This window comes from Planococcus citri, chromosome 2 (assembly GCF_950023065.1).
Source record: "Planococcus citri chromosome 2, ihPlaCitr1.1, whole genome shotgun sequence".
NCBI lineage: Eukaryota > Metazoa > Arthropoda > Insecta > Hemiptera > Pseudococcidae > Planococcus > Planococcus citri.
The window spans coordinates 84,266,008-84,285,992 of record NC_088678.1 but is presented as its reverse complement, the minus strand read 5'-3'; the positions used below and the strand labels follow the sequence as shown (position 1 = coordinate 84,285,992).

At 39.4% G+C, this 19,985-nt stretch overlaps 1 protein-coding gene across 4 annotated transcripts in view; it reads right to left on the bottom strand.

The window, feature by feature from the left end:
• LOC135838172 (CREB-regulated transcription coactivator 1-like) overlaps positions 1-19,985 on the bottom strand; it is a 67,863-nt gene that overhangs the window by 14,320 nt on the left and 33,558 nt on the right. For 3 of the 4 annotated variants that reach the window (XM_065353790.1, XM_065353792.1, XM_065353793.1), the window contains 5 exons: positions 9,909-10,065; positions 9,332-9,481; positions 2,888-2,932; positions 1,954-2,352; positions 202-285 (listed from right to left, as the gene is read on the bottom strand). In XM_065353790.1, coding sequence (XP_065209862.1) covers positions 202-285; positions 1,954-2,352; positions 2,888-2,932; positions 9,332-9,481; positions 9,909-10,065 — 835 coding nt within the window. The remainder of the gene's footprint in view (positions 1-201; positions 286-1,953; positions 2,353-2,887; positions 2,933-9,331; positions 9,482-9,908; positions 10,066-19,985) is intronic. The other variant, XM_065353791.1, reaches the window with a different exon arrangement.

Genomic DNA, 19,985 nt, shown 5'->3' with positions numbered 1-19,985 from the left:
AATACATACGATTACTCGTATATGTACTCGTATGTACAAACGTACATACATACTTGTAGGTGTACTACTGTACGTCTGTACGTCTGTACGAGGTACCCATGTAGTAGGTACATCGCATATACATTATGCGTATGCGATGCAATTTAGGCTATGTGTAGCTATATGTGTAGAGTATAGATGTGCGATTGTGCGAGTACTTACTTTGATATTTAAAATTGGAGACGACTGAGGACTAGGTCGGCTAATCGACTGCGGAGATCTGTACGAAGTTAATGAATTGCGGTGCTGCAAGTTCCACAACAAAGTACATAATTATACATACAAATACATACATAGGATTTGTAATAGGCAAAGTATCGTAATAACACTCGCAACTGAATATACGAGTAGGAGTAGGAGCAGGAGCACGATGCAAGGTGCATAATACGAGTAATATCGAGCATTGAGCATTGAGCATAGAGCATAGACGCAGTCGGCAGTACGATTTTTTGCAACAAATGTGGGTTTGGGTTAGCAGAGCCGCGAGCCGCGAGCCGCGAGCCGATGCGGATTGCAGAGTCTCGTCAAAAGTCGAATCGAAATTAGTTGCTCGTTCCTCGTTCCTCGTCTAGCGTCTACCTAGACCTACTGGAAAGTTGGAAACTACCAATTGATATGCCGATGCCGATGCCGCGACCGCTTCACTTTCAATCAGACATGTACGAGTACGAGTAAAAATACCAGTAGGTCTAGGTATTTCATTTTTCCATATTACGACCATACCACCTACGAGTATTAGTACGTCTACGTATCTATAATACGAGTGTATGTGCGAGCGACTGAGCGAGTGCAGTGCAGGGTGTGCAGGGTGTGCAGGGTGCACAGAAATACGCGTATCGTGTATCGTGTACCCTCGACAAAGTTTTCTGATAAATACTCGTACATGTATTTCGGTTGGACGGTTGGTCGCTGTGAATGATACGATCGGTTGTTGGACTTATGGTGAGATGATACGAGTAATATTCCACCAACCATATACAATATACATACCATAATTACGAGTAATTATGTATCAATTACGCATCTACTCGTATTTGACCGTTCGCGTTGCCAACCTATGCGGTATGCGTACCGTACAGTTTTACAGAAAAACTTTGTTCGGGGTTGACGACATTATTTTCTGCGCACTCTGTATGTATGTCTATGTACATTGTACAATGTGCAAGTACGGGTAGCGGTAGATGTACCAAGTATGTATGTATGTACTTACCTCTACCTACTCGTATTTGAGAAGACGAGAATGAGTACATACGAGTATTTTTGATATTTTGTTCTGAAATGAAAATTTGATAGCTGATACCTTTACCTACCTATCTACCTACCCACTTTCTTTTAGTACATACATATTTTCTTTGCCGCAAACCAAAACCCCATCAAATTAGCGATAAACACTCGTACCGTACGTATTTTGTATTGTATTGGTATCTGAGAATCTGACAAGCCAAATTACTCGTCGTGTTTCTGGCTGTGGCTGTGGCAGTATTCTAACATGATTTCAAGTGATGCGCAAACTCAAGTTTTTGTGACATGCCGTGGGCTTGGGCAACGAAATGACAAGCGCAAATTATTTTACACATGTAAAAAAGTGCACACTTTACGATGGAAGGGTGCGGTGCAATTACCACGAATAAATCTCGATCTCGTAATTTGCCACGTACTCGTACTCGTACTCGTGAAACAGTAATATGAAACGTCAAAATGGAAAACAGTTCGAGTCCGAATCCTGCTCAAATTCAATGCTCGATCGTCGATATCGACCGCTGCTTGTACTCGTACTCGTATGTACAGTATTTGTACGTGCGAGAGCGAATGCGAATGCGAATGCGAGTGCGTGTATAAGAAAATGATGCTGAAGCTCGACTACATAAGGTACCGTAAGCTTAAGATATAGGTTAGGTTAGGTCAGGTACTTACATTCAGGATGACGGAATCGGACGTGGAAATTTCGACTGGACTGACGGGCGACTGTCGTTGAGGCGACTGTGCTTGTTGATGATAAGTATATTGAGGAGGTCGTTGAGACTGTTGCATCTGCTGAGGCTGCGGCTGCTGCTGCTGCTGATGATGATGACTCGACGGCATTTGCTGTTGTAAAATTTGTTTAGACAGCTGCGATTGTTGCTGCTGCTGCTGATGATGATTCAATGATTGTTGCTTATGTATTAGTAACTGTTGTTGTTGCTGCTGCTGCTGCTGTTGTTGGTGCTGCTGATGTTGTTGTTGTTGTTGTTGTTGTTGCTGCTGCTGCTGCTGCTGCTGCAAATGATAATTACCGGACTCCACCGGACTGCTATCGAGCATATTATAGCCTTGCTGCGTGCGAAACAACAAAAATAAAAGTCACACGTTAACTGCGATGGTGGAAATTTTCCAAGTCTAAATACGAGTAGGTAGGTAGGTAGGGCCCAGGCCTAACATGATCCGCAAATACATAACATACGGAGCTGAGTATGGAGATGGACGACTACTACACTGTCTATGGGTAGGTCTAGGTGTTAGGTACTCGTATACACTGTGGCCTGCGGGATTGTGGGTATTAGCTAATATAGCTATCCAATATCCATCCAGCAGTAAATACGCACAAAATAGCTTTACATAATATGACGTAGTAGGCTACGGCTACGGCTGTATAGCTGTTTTCCAGGCACACACCACAATTAACAAACACGCAAATAACAATATTACGCTACGTAGGTAATACGAGTAGGACGTATACCTGAGAGTTGGAAGCGTTTGAAAATTTACGAAACGTAACGTAACGTAAGGCAACACAACGTTACGTTACGTTACGTTACGTTAGACGTCAATATAAATGTACGAGTGTACGTATGCATACTATGATACTAACCTTACGAATAAATCCCGAATTCGCGTATGGCACTGACAAATGAGTCTGCAAAAAACACACAGGCGCAAATCTATAACTACGTGCTAACAAAGCCATCACACTGATACAGATACAAATACAGATACAGATACAGATACAGTTCGTACTTGGTATGGTACGTCTAAGTAATACGTACGAGTACGTAGAGTACATCTACATTACATACATTAGCTATAGCTATAGCTATATAGGTAAGAGGTAAGGTAAGACGTAAGAGGTAATGCGAGGTAGCAGCCGCACATTTGTATCGGCATCGGGATACACTGACCTGCACCTGCACCAATAGAAAGGTGCTATGCGCTCAGCCTATCATATATCAATCCTATTATCACTCCACTTCCTCTTGAAGTGTATCCCGATCCCGATCCCGATCACGATGCCGATGCCGATGCCGAATCCAATGTGCACCTTGCAGGTCCGAAATGAACAAGTAGGCGGCCAAAAATCGCATTGTAAAGAAAAATCCGTTAAATTTCAGATATGGGGGTTTCTTAGGTCGCTGAAGTCGATTTTGGCATTTACTCGTATTTTACCCATAACGTCAAACTGAGCCCTCAAAGGGGCGAGGGGAGGGGTGGTGCAAAATCAAATTTCGAAGCAACGTCCGTAAAATTTTGGATACGGGAGTTTTTTAGGTCGCTGAAGTCGGTTTTGACATTCACTCGTATTTTACCCCTAACGTCAAAATGAACCCTCAAAAAGGGGAAAGGGTTGGTTCGAGACGTGAAATTTCGATAAATTCCAGATGGGTATCGAAATACGTATTTTTTTTCGGATCGCTATCGGATATAGGCGTTTTTCAGGTCGTTGAAGTCGATTTTGGCATTTATCTTATCCCCAACCTTAAAATGAGTCCTCTAGGAGGGGGGTGGTGGTGGTGGTGGTGCAAAACATGAAATTTTGACAAATTCGTGATCACTTGATCCGATCCGACTCGACTCGACACCCTCATAATGGTAAGTGCAAGTAGAAATCCTTTGAAAATTTATCATTCAAAAAGTAGAAAGCAACAAATTTTCTCTGGAGATCAATTGCGCAGGATAAATTGCGCGGGGTAAATTGCGCAAGGTAAAATTGTCCCCAAATCAGAAAAATTACAAAAAAAAAAAAAAAATGGAAAATGCAATTTAATAAGTTGAAAACGTATTGAAAATTCGAGGCCAACTTTTTTGAAAAATCCTCGCTATTACAAAGAAATTGTCAAAATCCCCGCCATTTCCCTGCTTTTTTGCTGTACTTGTTTTCCTTGCCAGTAGACAGTTGGACACCCTGCAGACGGTAGATGCGTCCGCCGCGACGCGACTCCCGATTGGAGATTTGCGATTGGCGATCGGCGCGATTTTTTTATCAAGTCACAAATTGCCGAATGATAAGTGATAACTGATGATCGAAATCAACCAATCACGAACAAGTACGAGTACATACAATTTCATGCGACATTTCTTACGACTGCTACTCGTACTCAGTGCATTGGGTGTGGGTGTGGGTGTAGGTGTAAATAGATGTCTGCGCTTCTCTGAAATAGTCGTGACAAGCATCCTGACTACGTGTACCTAACTACCTATTACGCACTGATCGATGGCTTGGTATTAGTATATAAATACCACACAAGTCCGAAATCCGAAATTTGTCAGGAGAACGAAAAAACGTTTAAAACACGAATCGTATCTTGTTATTTGCCGTTTTGGATTGCATTACATATTATATTTTAGTATTTTAGGGGTCTTAAGGGTATGGCCTGATGATAATTTATAGACGAGATTTTCATCGAACTTACGTACGACTTACGATGTTTTCAAATTTACTCGTACAAGTGATGAAATTCTTTTGCTTATGCTTACCTAGGCCTCGTATGTCGGACTTGCGTGTTTTTTAATGTTGCATTTTCGCCGATTAGAGCGCGGTAGGGTGCGTTTAAGATTTACGAGGTTTTTAAATTCGGATTCCTCGTTTTTTTGTTTTTGTTTTTTGTTTTTTTTTTACTGAAGAAGCCACAAAAAAAAGCATTTTCGAAAAAACCTGGACTTACGAGGTTTTTATGTACCAAACCATCGATATACAGGGTGATTCGGATAAGACCTGAAAAATTAAAACCACGTATTCTACTCGTCGAATTGAGAAAAAATTTCGTTTGCAAAAATTTTGAAAAACCAACCCTTAATGAGATATTTGCAATTAAAGCTGTGTAAAATATGGCAACACCGCATTTACATTTCCCTTATGTGTTACGCATTGTTACATAGCTCAAATCAGAATTTTATCAAAAAGTGTTCCTTAGTTACAATTTTCTACTTTGATTTGAAGTGCAATCATTTACCAACCAGCAATTTCTATTGTTTTTAGGAAACGAAATCGTAATTTACCATGACAAATTCTGCGATGTTGCCAAAGTGAGCATATTGGTTGAGATAAATCATATTTTATTGAGGAATAGCATTTTTTTTTTTTCATAAAAGTATTTAAAATTGAAAATTGAGTACAGGAAACCTTCAAAAACATTAGTTTCTAAAAAATTGGAGAGTTTGTCAATGTTGAAAAATTTGATTATTCAGCATCCAATGGACCAAAAAAGAGAAATTAAAGTTTAATGAGTGTCGAATGAGAAGTACTACCGCATTAATTAATAAAATTCAAAATAATTTAATTTACTTCAAGTTTTGATTGTTTTTCATCTAAGAAAACACATTTCTGACTTCAAAACATCAAGTTATGGACCAAAACAGAAAAGAATAATACTCTACATTTCTGAGATCTCACTTAACTTTTTCCACCACCTACCCCTCAAAAATTTTCAGTAGAGACGCCGAAACGGCCAATTTGAAGAAAACACCTGGCCCCCTTTAAAGGTCAATAACTCCGAAATAAAGAGGTTTTGGTCCATGGTGTATATAACATTTTTTACTCCTATTTATGAGTAGAATACGTGGTTTTAATTTTTCAGGTCTTATCCGAATCACCCTGTAGTGCTCTTATCTTGTCAATCGCGTAGACGTACTATGACCATTGACCAATGACCATGATCAGTTGATCACGGACCAATCTACGAGTGTAACTTTTTCGCAAGTGCTCGAGCTTGATACTCGCACTCGCGTATTTCTGAGCACGCTGCGCTGTACGCTGTACGCTTATGTACCATACGGCATCCGCATACCCGTATGGCACATCGACTCGACTACTCGTATTTTTGTACATTCATCTATACGCTATGCTAGTCTACAAAATCGTAGGTAGCGCATTTACGCCGTGTACACAATACGAGTACACAATTACACATAAAGGTGTAGGTAATTTGCCAAATTGGTAATACGTAAAAAGGGGACACAGAAAACAAACAAACGAAAAAAAAAACAAACTACGAGTACATTTAACCATTTTACGCGGATTCTCAAAAATCTGGTTTTTGGACTTTTTTGAATAAGTATCCTTTTTAAAACAATTTTAAATTCAAACCACAAATTTTCAAAATCTTAAAAGTATTCTCTCTCGAAGTAAATTGCGAAGTAAAATCAAAATGCATTTTCATTTTTCAAAACGCTGCTACTGCAGTAGATTCTAGTCGATTATACGTAAATCTGCCAAAATCCGCGTAAAAAAAACAAACAAACAAACTTACTACCTAGTTTGCTCAAACTACTAAACTTGAACATTTTGCGTTTGCGATAAGCACAAGCATCCAATACGAGCACAAGCACAAGCACAAGCGCAAGCGCAGGCGCAGGCGCAAACGCGATATTTTTAAATAATAGACCATACAGATAGGTAGGTACTAGGTAGGTATGTACAAGGTACAGGGTGCCCAGAAATATAGAGCACCCCTAAAAACGTTTTCTACTAAAATACTTTAGTTGGTCACAGTGAATGATACGAGTAGGCCTAATAATGATAGCACATGATTGATTGTTGGCCGGACTGGAGAGATAACATTCCACCAATCATATACCATACGCATCTATTTAACCGTTCACGTTGCCAACCTACGCGTATATTTTTAATGAAAAACTTTCTTAGGGGTACTCGATATTTCTGGACACCCTGTAGGCAAAGACAGTTAGGCAAGCAGCAAAAGTACCTTTGGGATGCGTAGAAATATATGTAGATAGTAGATACTAGATATAGATACCTATCGCCAAAAAATTGTTTGCTAAATACGTTTCGATTGGTTACTGTAGCGGTTCTCTACAAGAAAATAGAAATACGCGGCATGCGGCAGCTCGTACCAGTTACCAGAAATGTTTGCTATTATCAAATATTTATGTACGGAAAAAGTGTCATTTGAGTGGGCCGTTTTTGGGGACAAAAAACAGAGTAGGCTTTTTGTTAGTATCTGATTAGCATTCGAGAAAATGGACATTTAGGATTTTTTGGTCGGCGCAATAGGGAGCTGGAGCCTCAAAACCCCCATTTTTCCAAGTTGGTTGGGGACAACTTTTTTTTTTTTGTAATTTGGTAGAGGACACTTTCCCGAGTATAGATATATATTTTTTTTGAGTGAGCTCCGGCACAGTTGCCTTCCAGAGCTATACATATAGGCACTTTTTCACACAAAAACGGCTTTGTGGAAGTAATAAGGCCTTGGGAACAAAAAATACGCACCAACACGATATGCATCCATTCATCGCACGCTGATAGAGACCGCCATTGTCCGAAACGGCCGGCACAATGACCCGCGGCGAATTTTCAAAGTTACGCATCCGGGCCATTTCGTGAAAAAAATTGACTGTAGGCTATGACTTTTCGACAACGTGGCCGTGTGACCTATCGAAGTGGGTTAAAATTTCGCGAGAAAAACGAAAATCTGAATAAATTTTTTTTGAGCATTTCAACAACGTGACCGTCTGACCGTGCGACCTATCAAAGTGGGTTAAAATTACGCAAGAAAAACTGAAATCTCGATGAAATTATTTTTTGAGCATTTCACCAAAATTTTAAGCTGAAAAAATTGAACGAATCATTTTTCAAAATATTTTTGGTCTGTTGTAACATTCAACGTATACGAAAGGGTTTAAATTTTGCGTAAAAATATAAAGATTCGGATAAATTTTCATAAATGGCTTATCTCAACAATCTCGAGCCTCAAAAATCATATCTATATGTACATTGTTCATTATGTTTAATGAAATATTCCCGAAGATCGCTTTAGTTTGGTAAAACCAGGTACAAAGCCGAAACATACAATCATTCTCAGTATTTATAATACATAATTATAATCATCGTAAGTACAAATGAATGCAGATGATAGATTGATCTGAAACATCGTATAGATTGCATGCTACAACAGACTAAAAATATTTGAGGAATGATTCGTACAATTCAGGAAATGCCTTTATACAGCTCTGGAAGGCAACTGTGCCGTAGCCCACTCAAAAAATATATATATATCTATACTCGGGAAAGTATCCTCTACCAAATTAAAAAAAAATTTTTGTCCCCAACCAACTTGGAAAAATGGGGGTTTTGAGGCTCCAGCTCCCTACTAACGGCATTACGTCGATTGGAAATTTAATTCTCTACAACTTTGTTGACATGAAATTTTTTCTGGACGCTTCCTTTCGCCTCCACATCAACTTTAATGAAAGGTTATAACTGAAAATGTTTTCCAAACATTGAAACACTTCCTCTTTAAAATTTTATTTTTTCAAAGTGTTGTTACGCTAAATGAAGGTAGGATACCAAATCTTTAAAATGAGGTGCAATTCATTCCTCACGCAATTAATAATAAGTTGATAGGTACAAATAATGAATCGAGTTTTTAAAAAAAAGAAAATCACTCTCCTGTAAAATTTCACTTTTTTGAGATGTACTCCCGAGGTGCGATACAGTATATGTAATTTGGTAAATTTCATACACAGTGTGCAATGGAAAGCCAAGCGTAGAGGTACGGTACCTCTACCTAGGTATACACCCACTTACCCAGCAGCGGCGTAGCGTTCTAGCGTATATGTAGATGTAGGTAAGGGGGAGTCTACGTCTTATTCGCATTTCAAGACCACGCGCGCCTGGTGTCAAATACAGCGCGCGTTGCTTGCATTACGCGTACGCAGGATGCGACGGCACGATATCGATACCGTATCGATACTATTCAAAGTACCTATCGGCTATCGTGATACTGATATCGGATCGATATATCGATGCCCCACTTTCACGGGGAAAAAGTCGAAAATTTCAAAAGCACGTATACTCGTACTCATCAAGTTTGGATCGATAAACGAGTCCAAGTCGATGCTGTATCATGATTTATACGTATCCAGTACCGTCTCATCCCTACGCAGTGCGCATAGGCTAAAACTCTAGATACTCGTATTTGTTCATACTCGTACATTACATACACGTAAGGTTAGGTATTGATAATTATAAGAGCATGCGTAATCGCGTAATTGCGTAATTGGGTAATTGCGTAAAACTTACCGAAGCACCGGGACTCGGAGGACTAACAGAAGCGTAAGATGGAGGCCCAGAAGATTCGTGAGGCGGAGTACTGCCAAATGAAAATCTTCCCGGTGTTCTGGGCGGTAATGAAGTAGGCGATAACGTGGAAGGACTAGTGCATTGCGGACTCTGAAAAACACAAAACCAACAAAAATACGACGACGTATGAACATCCTGTGTTAAGAGTGCTTTACTCGTGTACTCGTAGGCAATCCTAATCACATCACATCACACTACATCACACGCGCGGATACGTATTTTCGCATTTTTTGCCTTTGCCAGTGCTGGGGTCCGCGTCAGATGGGTAGTCTTTATTCTTCAATTGCCAACTACGAGTACGAGTACGAGTAAGCTCAAGCTCTGCTGAGCTGCGTACTTGCAGCCCCACTGCCCCAGCTATGTGAGCCTGAGCTAGAGCCACGCTTTCAACTCGGCTGCTCTTCTCCTTACTCGTATTCGTAAGGTATACGAGTAAGTATAGTTAAGTACATCTACATTCTACATATTAATAGTTTGGTACTCGTACAGGCACAAGCACACGCACACGCACACTTACCGCGCTACTGTAAGTAGAACTTTGATGGTCATCTTGATCTAAAGGAGTGTGGATAGGCGATGAAAACTGGAAGCTCGTCAGGTCTGGCAAAGAACCGGTATTACTGTTATTGATGGGTATCTGAATGGTGCCCGGTTCTTGTTGCGACGGGAAAATGCTACGAAAAGACAAATAGAAAAAACAAAAATACATTAGTAGGTAATACATAGGTATAAGTATTCAGTATTTACAGGGTAGCTAGTAGCTACACTGAAAGAAATAAACAGTAATATCTCGTAGTTACTTCAAAACAATGCACTGGGTGAGGGTGCATTAAAACGCAGTAATTTCGGTAGGTATGGTATGGGAATGAAATGCATTACTCAGCATTTGAATTGCAGTCACTATTACATCGCCTTTTTTCGACAAAATTCACGTTATAATGCGACCATTACACCGTTAATATTCATGGTGGGATTGGTGGGGTAATGATCACATCGTTTTGTAGTATTACATCCGGCAAGTCCCCTACATGATAATCTCCGATTTGAATTAAACTTAGACCGTTGGAAAGATGACCTCAAAAAACACCCATCCCCCAATTTTCAGCTGCTCGAGTTGATTTTTCGATTTTTGACGAGCGTTTGAAGTTTTACGTACACACACACACACACACACACACAACACAGGTACCTATAGCTGTTCAACTCGCATAAACCCTTCGGCGAAAATTTTAGCTGCTCAAGTTCATTTGGGGGGGGGGCGGTCATCTTTCGAATTCACCAAATATATGAGAAAAAAAGTAAACAATTCTGTTTTCTGACCGGAAGGCCGGATCCGGCCGAAGGTAGAATGGGTCGATTTGGTATCTAGCACAGATCGTTTGACCAAAATTTGAGCACTGCAAGTGCATTAGATGAGCTGCTTCAACAGGTTTTTCAATTTTTTCAATGACAGGCATACAGGCATAAAAAACCAGATGGACAAAAAATATGATTTCTGATGATACGCGTAATTCCAGATCCGACATTCCGGCCGACGCGCGACGGTAGTATTAATCGATCAGGTATCAAGCATAAACCCTTGGGTCAAAATTTCAGCTGCTCGAGTTCATTTGATGGGGAGAAACGGCCATTTTTCAAATTCACCGAAAATAAGAGAAAAAAAGTAAAAAATTCTTTTTTCTGACCGGAACGGAAGGCCGGATCCGGCTAATGGTGGTACGAGTCGATCAGGTACCTATCTCCGCGTAGATAGACTACCTTTGGCCCAAATTTGAGCTCCGCAAGTTGATACGCTGGAGAGATGGATATTTGTAGTTTTTCTCCAGTTTTCTGAGTTGAACAGCTATACCTGTGTGTGTGTGTGTGTGTGATGATGTGTGATGATGATGATGTGTGTGTGTGTGTGTGTGTGTGTGTACGTGTACGTAAAACTTCAAACGCTCGCCAAAAATCGAAAAATCAACTCGAGCAGCTGAAAATTGGGGGATGGGTGTGTTTTGAGGTCCTCTTTCCAACGGTCCAAGTTTCATTCAAATCAGAGATTATCATGTGGGGGGCTTCCCTAGTAAGCATAGGGTAAATATTCAAAAATTTAGAAAGTGCGGTTAGGTATGTACTCTCAATTTCAAGTTTCTCCGCACATCTTAATTTTCACTGCAACAAATTTTTCAAGACCGAATTTCCCTACAAAAATTTGCCCACCTAACTGGGATTCAATCCTGCAACCTTTCGTTCCTAACTACCTTCACTTATAGACATGGCCGCAAGTAGAACATTTGATTCCGGCCCTCCAAGTATTTATAGGTAGGTTTATCACTTTTTGGGAATGCTTACCAATTATTGATGCGTTGATTTACAAAAACAATCTACTAGTACTCCCTACATTCTTATACACAAATTTCAATCAAAAATATGATCAAAAGATGAAATAAAAAATGCGAATAGAAAGTTGAAAAAATTTGAAACTAAGTATAGTATCGAGGCTCGATCTTAAATGATATTTTAATAATAAGAGATGATGAAGAATTGTTTCTTGAAAAAATTGTTTGAATTCGAATGTTACCAGTTTTTCAATTTTCAAACTTGAAAATTTCAAACTCGGACAAAATTTTAGAAATTTTTCAAATTTTCACTGTACTCGTAATTTTAACCATTAACCAAGGTTTTAAGCTCAACTGGCAAAATTACCTGAAAAAAATGATCACCAATAATCGTAACCTGAACCATAACTAACCTTGACTTTGAAAAATTAATAACCTTAACCATAACGTTGACTGGAAATTTTTTTCGGTTAATAAGCCTGTCCGAAGTCATTTTTAAGAAATGGAATCATCGCTTACTATACGATGTAATTATTACCCACCAAAATGATGTTTCGAATACCACGTCTGCAGGACCGAGTTCCCAAAGAAATGTAACGGGAACACAAGTACGATGAAATGAATTTTGAAAAGTGACGCGATAAATCCATCCTTGCGATGCGATGTACTCGTTCCATTACTCGATGCATTCTCCGATTTAAACTACAGTAGGTAATCATCGCATAAAAATGAGGTAATTTGAAAATTACTATACTTTGCAGTAACCATCGCATCGATTTTGGGACTGAATAAAGCGTTTTGAAAATCATTTCTTTCAGCGTACGTACTAAATCCAAAAAACGAAATTTCGTACATTTTTCGTACTTTTATCGTATTTTTTTTGAACGATATCTTTTCAATAGTTAAACGTATTTACAGCTACATCGAAGGGAGGGGTGTATCGTGTCAGTTCGGCTACAAAAATCAAAATTTCAACGTGCCGAGCAGTGTGGTCTGAGTCGTCGAGAGCCGATGCGAGCCTGGAACGAATATAATTTGGCCCATAGAGGTTTTTTGAGAGGGGGGAGTGGTTTGACTGAAAATTTTTCAACGCAAGTAGGGAGAAACTACCCGTTTTTCCGATTGATATTACATTTCATAAAACTTACATACAAAAATGTTCGCTTTCTGTTTTTAATTTTTGGGAGCCCAAACGTGATTTCTTTCTAATTTGAAAAAAAAAAATTGGACCGAGCGAAGCGAGGGTGAAAGTTTTTGAAAATTTGATTTCAAAAAAGTTGAAAACGAGACTTTGAAAAAAAAGAGGAAAGGCGCGAGCGAGGCGAGGGAAAAAACTTTGGAAAATTTGTATTTCGAAAGAATTATAAAAAAAACAATGATTTTTAATGCGAGGAGTTCGTTTTTTGGTTTATAAAATTTCAGAATTGGAGAGATTTTTTTGGGATGTTAATTTTGATTTTTTTTTTCAAGTCGGAGAACAGGCCGGAGTGAAGGCGAAAACTATTGAAAAATTGTATTTCGAGAAGTACTCGTAGGTATGCGAGAATTTCAGTTGATATATTTTTTTAAAGAATTTCAATTTTGAAAAAGAAAAGAAAACAATCCCGAGCGAAGCTATCTCAATTTTTTTCAATTTTATCGCTGGTTTTTTGAAATTGTAAGCGGAAAAGAAACACCTAATTGGCCCGAGCGAAGCGAGGGCAAAAGCTTTTCAAACTTGTAGTTTCACGATGCAAAACAGTAGGTAGTAATTTTGATGTGAAAAAGGCAGTTCTCCCACCGATGACATTTTAAAAGGTTTCTTTAAAACTAACTACTTTTCAAACACAATTACGAATAATTTGAGAAATAGGAGATAATACGAGTAATATAGCCCGAGCGAGGCGAGGGCAAGTTTTTGAAAAAAATAAAAATTTTGAGAATACATTGGTGATTTTGTCGGCAAATTAACATTTAAATCCTTGCAAAATTTCGTACGTTTTTGACGTTTTTTTCGCATGTATATGTACATAGTACATACTTACTTTTTTGGGTCATTTTCCAATTTCGTACGTTTTTCGTAAATTTGTAGTTTTTTTCGGCCTGTAAACACCCTGATTTACGTAGATCTACTCGACTCGATACAACCAACAAATTACCTATCTGGCTATCTACTGTACGCGAGTATCGGCCATCGCCTGCACCTGTACCTACACCAGCAACAGTAACACAGCCTCTGATGGCTTATACATACATCAAGTTTAGAACCCGTAACTATCACTTCAGAAAAGGAGGTAATCAAAAAAAACATAAAAAGCTACCCGACCCGACCCCCTCGAATATACTATGCGCTATGTAGTGTACATTTTATAGTAAGAGTGTAAAATCTTCAGCCCTGTTCGCTACTATCACTTGATCCGATCCGACTCGACTCGACTCGACACCCACATAATGGTAAGTGCAAGTAGGTATACGAGTGTCGGCTCCGAGGTGTATGCGTTCGCGTTCGGTCGTGCAGTTCGCGTTGTTAATTTCGTTCAACTTAACAATCGTCTTATTTCGGTTCTTTTTTTCTTTTTTTTAGCATAAGACTATTTACTCTGACGTATAAATCGTTAAATTTATATGTTTTTCCGGCGTGAAAATCGTTAATTTTTGTTTAAAAATCGAAGTCCAGTTCTCAGTATTTATCACTGATTCGCCATGTGATTTTTCGCGCTCTTTTGTGCCTCTCTTCGATGTTTTATATTTCAACTCGTGAGCATATTTTTTATGTAAACGCTTCAACGCCGGCGATTTTCGATCGTTTTGTCTCTTACAAATTCCGTGATCAAGACCAGCGGCTCCGGAGTAGGTACTCATCGGAGTTCGCTTGGTTTTTCATTTCTTGTGCTGATCCAGGCCTTCGATTCGATTAGTTCATATCTTCATAATGGCTGAGACAACACGCATTTTGGATAGCACAATTCGTCAATCTACTCCTAAAGTTAAACATCTGCTTGCCAACAAACATAAATTCACACCTAAAGTGCAAACGCAGCTCGAGAAGATGCGCAATCTTGAACTAGAACTTTAGCACTTACCATTCAGAGTCAGCTTCGATCGTCTCCCGGATGAAACTCAAAAGGAGTTTATCAATCGCAGAGTCCACGAAGGTCGATGTTTTCAAATCTTTATGAGTAAGTGCAGTAAATCTGAACAGTACTTAAATGATGCCAGATCCGGTAAAATTGCCGCTGAGCTACGTGATATAGAAACTCTTTCAGAGATCTCAGACCAATCATACTTTGATAAAAATCATTACAATGACAAATTCGCAGCAGAATTGAGTGAGAATAATCAGACTAATCTCTCTACGAATCACAATACATTGAAGAACATCTCACTGGACTCACTCGATAAAACGTTAATTCATAATCTCGAACAAATTATGTCAACTCCAGTACATACGTCATCTTCAATTTTATCACCATTAAATGTTTCGGTGCCAGCTACTGGGAATGCTGCTACGAGTTCGCCAACACAGATTAATGGTGTGCAAGTGACACCCGTGGTATCCTCTCCATACCCCTCAGTTCTCATAGCACCAACTCAACCTCATAACAACACTCCTGCAAAACGCACATCACCTACTACATCTACTCCTCGAGATCTCGCTTCTTCGTTGAGTAATATTTTTAATACCGATACTAGAATCACGAATCGTGATAAAACAATTGAAAATCCTCCCAATATCAGTGAAACTGCTGCGTTGCATAATTACGATACATCGTTAATCTCTGTTCTCGATGAAGATACCATCATAATATACCCTATGACTAATAAAGTGACTCATGTTTTCGACCTGCCGGCACCTAATTCACAGGAACCTTCATCTCAAGAGTCTTTACCATACGGCGTACCTTTCGATACAAGACGCAGTATCACAGCTGATATCAACTTCACCTCACCTCCCGCCATTACCACTTCGAATGCCGTCGCTACTGCTACCGCTACTACTCTGGCCTTATCTACGATGACTACATCGAATATTTTACTTACGTCTTCAACAGCAACGACTACCACGTCCAATTCCACGAATTCTGTTATAGCACTCACATCATCAAATTTATCAAGAACTTCCACGAGTACATCGAATCTACAGTCGGCAAGCACGCCTAAACAACCGCAAACAGTTTTTCAACCACACGTTGCCAATAATTCAACATCAACCGAACCTACAATCACCTGTAATTCCAGCATATGCGCATTTATTAGGTCAGAAAATCTTCGGCTCCAAGTTGAAAACGAGCAATTAAAAAATAGATTGTTAAATATTGAAAATAAATTAACTCGTGAGAAAGCTGCTAGTAAACAGTGGGAAGAAACAGCAGTAAAACTTCATGCGGATTGTGTCAGGTTTGGCAATCAATTGCATGCTGTCACAAAATCTTCTACAGAATCTGCCCTCCCTCCCCCTGCTACTCAATCACTCCCCTCTGAAGAAGACCTCGCTTCTAAAGTTAAGCAATCTCTTCTTACCGAACTCCGTGGAGAAATTACACGTACTGTACAAGAGGCCATTGTTAAGATTTATCCAGGAGCCGCTTCGTCATTTTCTAGTTATGATAAGAAGAAACGCAAGAAAAAACGCTTGAATACCAGAGATAACGACAACCTACGTGAAACTGAAGAATCCGAGTCCGATTTCCGGAAACCACACACTCCTCCACCCTTCAGATATTCAGTTATCAATAACGCAGCACCCAGCAGCGTCAATTACGATTCATCCGTTGATATTTCAAAACAATCGTATTCATCTGCTGTGCAAAATAATATACACCCCTCCGCCTCTCTTCAGTCTGACTCTCTCCAACTTGGCAACACAAATCAACAGCATACTACCACAACACAGCCAGAACATCATAACAAAAACAATACGAAGACATCAACTTACAACGAGACCATCACTTCAAATACCTTGCTCATTATTCCTACTGTGGCGGGAACAGATGCTTCCGATATTTTACGCTCAAAAGTGGATCCTAGGAAATGGCTTGCTACAGTCACAACTAAATTTCCCTCAGGCACTCTTCTTTTAAAATTTGCTGAGCCATCCTCCATCGCTAAGTTCCAGGAATCCATATCAAATGTCCCTGGTATAATGACAAAAAGTAAATGTTCAAAGGGTGCAGAATTTCGTATACACAACGTTCCTATAAATACAACTCAAGATCAAATTATTTACGATATTGTTCAACGGTTCAATTCTCTGCCCTATGAGGTTCGTTTTGTGCAGTATAAAGATCCGAATAAAGCTCAGTATAAACTCGCTGTTGTTAGAACTTCATATCAAACTTATCTAGAAGCGACTCGAAGTAGATATATAAATGTAGGCTTAGATACATGCATCATTGATACCTCCATACGGATTGTGAGATGTGATAACTGTCAACGTCTAGGACATCCACCAAAGTATTGTAAAGCAGAAAAATTGGACTCAATCCCACAAGATGATAAGTGTATTGATTGTACAGATCACAACGACTCTATTATCCGAAGTAAACTCCCAAGATTTCGTCTGCGTCCAGCTAACCATAAGACAGACTCACCTGATTGCGTCACTAAGAGGGCATTAACAGCAAAAATTATCAAGACATATCGTACACCAATCACAGGCGGAGGACCTGAGTCCAGCCAACAACATGAATAGAACAGACCAGCTATTAGTCCTGCAACTTAACGCAAATCACGACCTGTTATGCTGTTCTTTACTTCGAGCTCACGCTATGAAACATTATGCCGACGTCATCATGGTTTCAGATCCGTATTTGTTCAAGGGTACACTATCGTTTTCTGGTTATCGCTCTATTGTTAAAGATCGAGTCGCATTGCTGGTTAGGTACGGACTTACATTCTCAGAGGTTCGTTGCGATATCGAAAACGTGGTGTGTGCAGATGTTTTAGGTGTCAAATTTTATTCAGTATACATTCCTCCACAAGATAACATCACCAAACCTCTCGAAGCCATCTCAACATCGATGTCACCCCCCTCCCCTTCAGTCATAGCAGGAGATTTTAATGTTGTTACTTCATTGAACTCAACATCTATCTCTAATCAGAGAGGTGCAATTTTTGATTCGTTTGTGAAAAGCTGTGACCTTCTAGTAGCAAACGATCATACTCCCACTCGGCATTGGGTACACAGTGGAAAAAACTTCTCTGCCGCACCTGACCTTACCACCAGCTTCTACCCTTTAATCAATAATTGGGAAGTTATTGATGACAACTTTTTATCAGACCACAGATTAATTTCATTCACAGTTGACATCACCGTTAATAAACCTATAGAAAGATTGCGCGTTCGTGTTGATCATGAAAAACTCTCTGAACTGGTAGCTTCAGCCAACTTAGCACCTATTGATAATAATGCTACTTCGGAGGATATTGATAATTATTGCTTTGGACTCACAAATAAGCTAGCTGACCTGGCTAAAGAAGCTTCAACACCCATACCACCAATCCGAGTCGTTCATTGGTGGAGTGACGAGTTACAAGAGCTGAAATGCGCTTTTCGGAAAATTGATAAGCTGTCCCGTAAAGAAAAATCACCAGTTCGTCGTGCTGTATTTCTTACATTCCGACATCAGTTTCGTAAGTTTTACCGGAAAGCAATACATGATTCAAAAATCAATGCATGGCGCAATTTTGTGAGTAACCAGCGTGAGTGGGGACGAGCATATAGTATTCTGGTCAAAAACAAGCAACGTCCGTTTATGTCTCAGAGTGTCTCTGACCATATTGAAGATTTAATTGATTCAAAGTTTCCTGATGATCCGTTTCCTGAGGAAATCCTACATACACCCGCCCTAGGTTCTCAAGGTCCTCCCCCTCTCATTCTACCATCTGATGTTACTGAAGTACTAAAACAATCGAGTAATCGCAGCTCTCCAGGTCCGGATGGCCTGGGTTACAAAGTAATCAAGACTCTTCATTTAATCAACCCTGCAATTCTTCCTGCTCTGTACAACCTGTGTATACGTAACTCGTATTTTCCTAAAATGTGGAAAGTAGGCAACATTTCCTTCATCCCTAAACCCGGCAAGGACCCCGAGACATTTGACGGGTATCGTCCCATTACACTGTTGCCAACAATAGGGAAAACGTTCGAACGATTAATCAAAGCACAACTAGAGTTATTTTTAGAAACGTATTCACCACTTAACAATAATCAATATGGTTTTCGTCGTTTTCGATCATGTGAACTTGCTTTACACGCTGTACTAGATTGTATTAATAAGTTGAAGAATTATAAATATACCGTGCTGATTAGTTTAGATATTCGCGGTGCATTTGATAACGCTCGTTGGGCAGATATTATTAATCAATTGAACAAACGTAACGTTCCTCATTTTCTAATTGCTATCATAAAATCATACTTCTCCGATCGTCATGTTCATTTTAAAGAGGTGCTAAAAGAAATCAAGAGAGGTTGCCCACAGGGTTCATGTATTGGCCCACTTCTTTGGAATATCGTTTTCGACGAAATCATGTTGATATTAGAACGCATTTGGAATTATTCTTTTTGCTATGCCGACGACTCACTCGAAGTAATTGCTTCTAATTCGATTAATGTACTACGATATAGAGTTGACAAAGTAATTTGTTCAGTTATCTCATTTCTTAATTCTAGAAATTTAGAATTAAATATGTCTAAGACAGATATTATTGTTTTTAATCGCTACCCTAAACGTATGCCTAATGTTGATTATTTTATTATAAACGGTCATAGAGTTAATACTTCCCACTCGTTCAAGTATCTTGGCGTAATATTAGACGATAAACTGCATTGGACTCAGCACATAGATTATATTGTTGAGAAAGCCTATAAGTACTTACCACTATTATTACCTCTTTGCAATAATACTTTTGGGTACTCATCTCATGCTCGCAAAATTATGTATTATGGTACAGTCATAGCGCTAATTAAATATTGTTCATCAGCCTTTTATCATAGACTGTTTTTACATGACAATGTAATCAAACTTCAACGACTTCGGCGTCAAATCAGTCAACGCATCATCCGATCCTATCGTACCGTTGGTGTAGATGCTGCTGGAGTTCTCGCGGGTGTTCCCCCCCTGCACCTCCATGTCGCAGAGAGAAGCATACGATGGCTACTTAAAAATGATATTCCAGTGCAAGACTTCGTTCATTTACCTCCTTTGAAATGGCCAGGCGGCAACGGCGCTTCTTTAAGGAAAAAATTTGCTGATGCTACAACTAGAGAATGGCAAAAGTTATGGAGTTCAGCT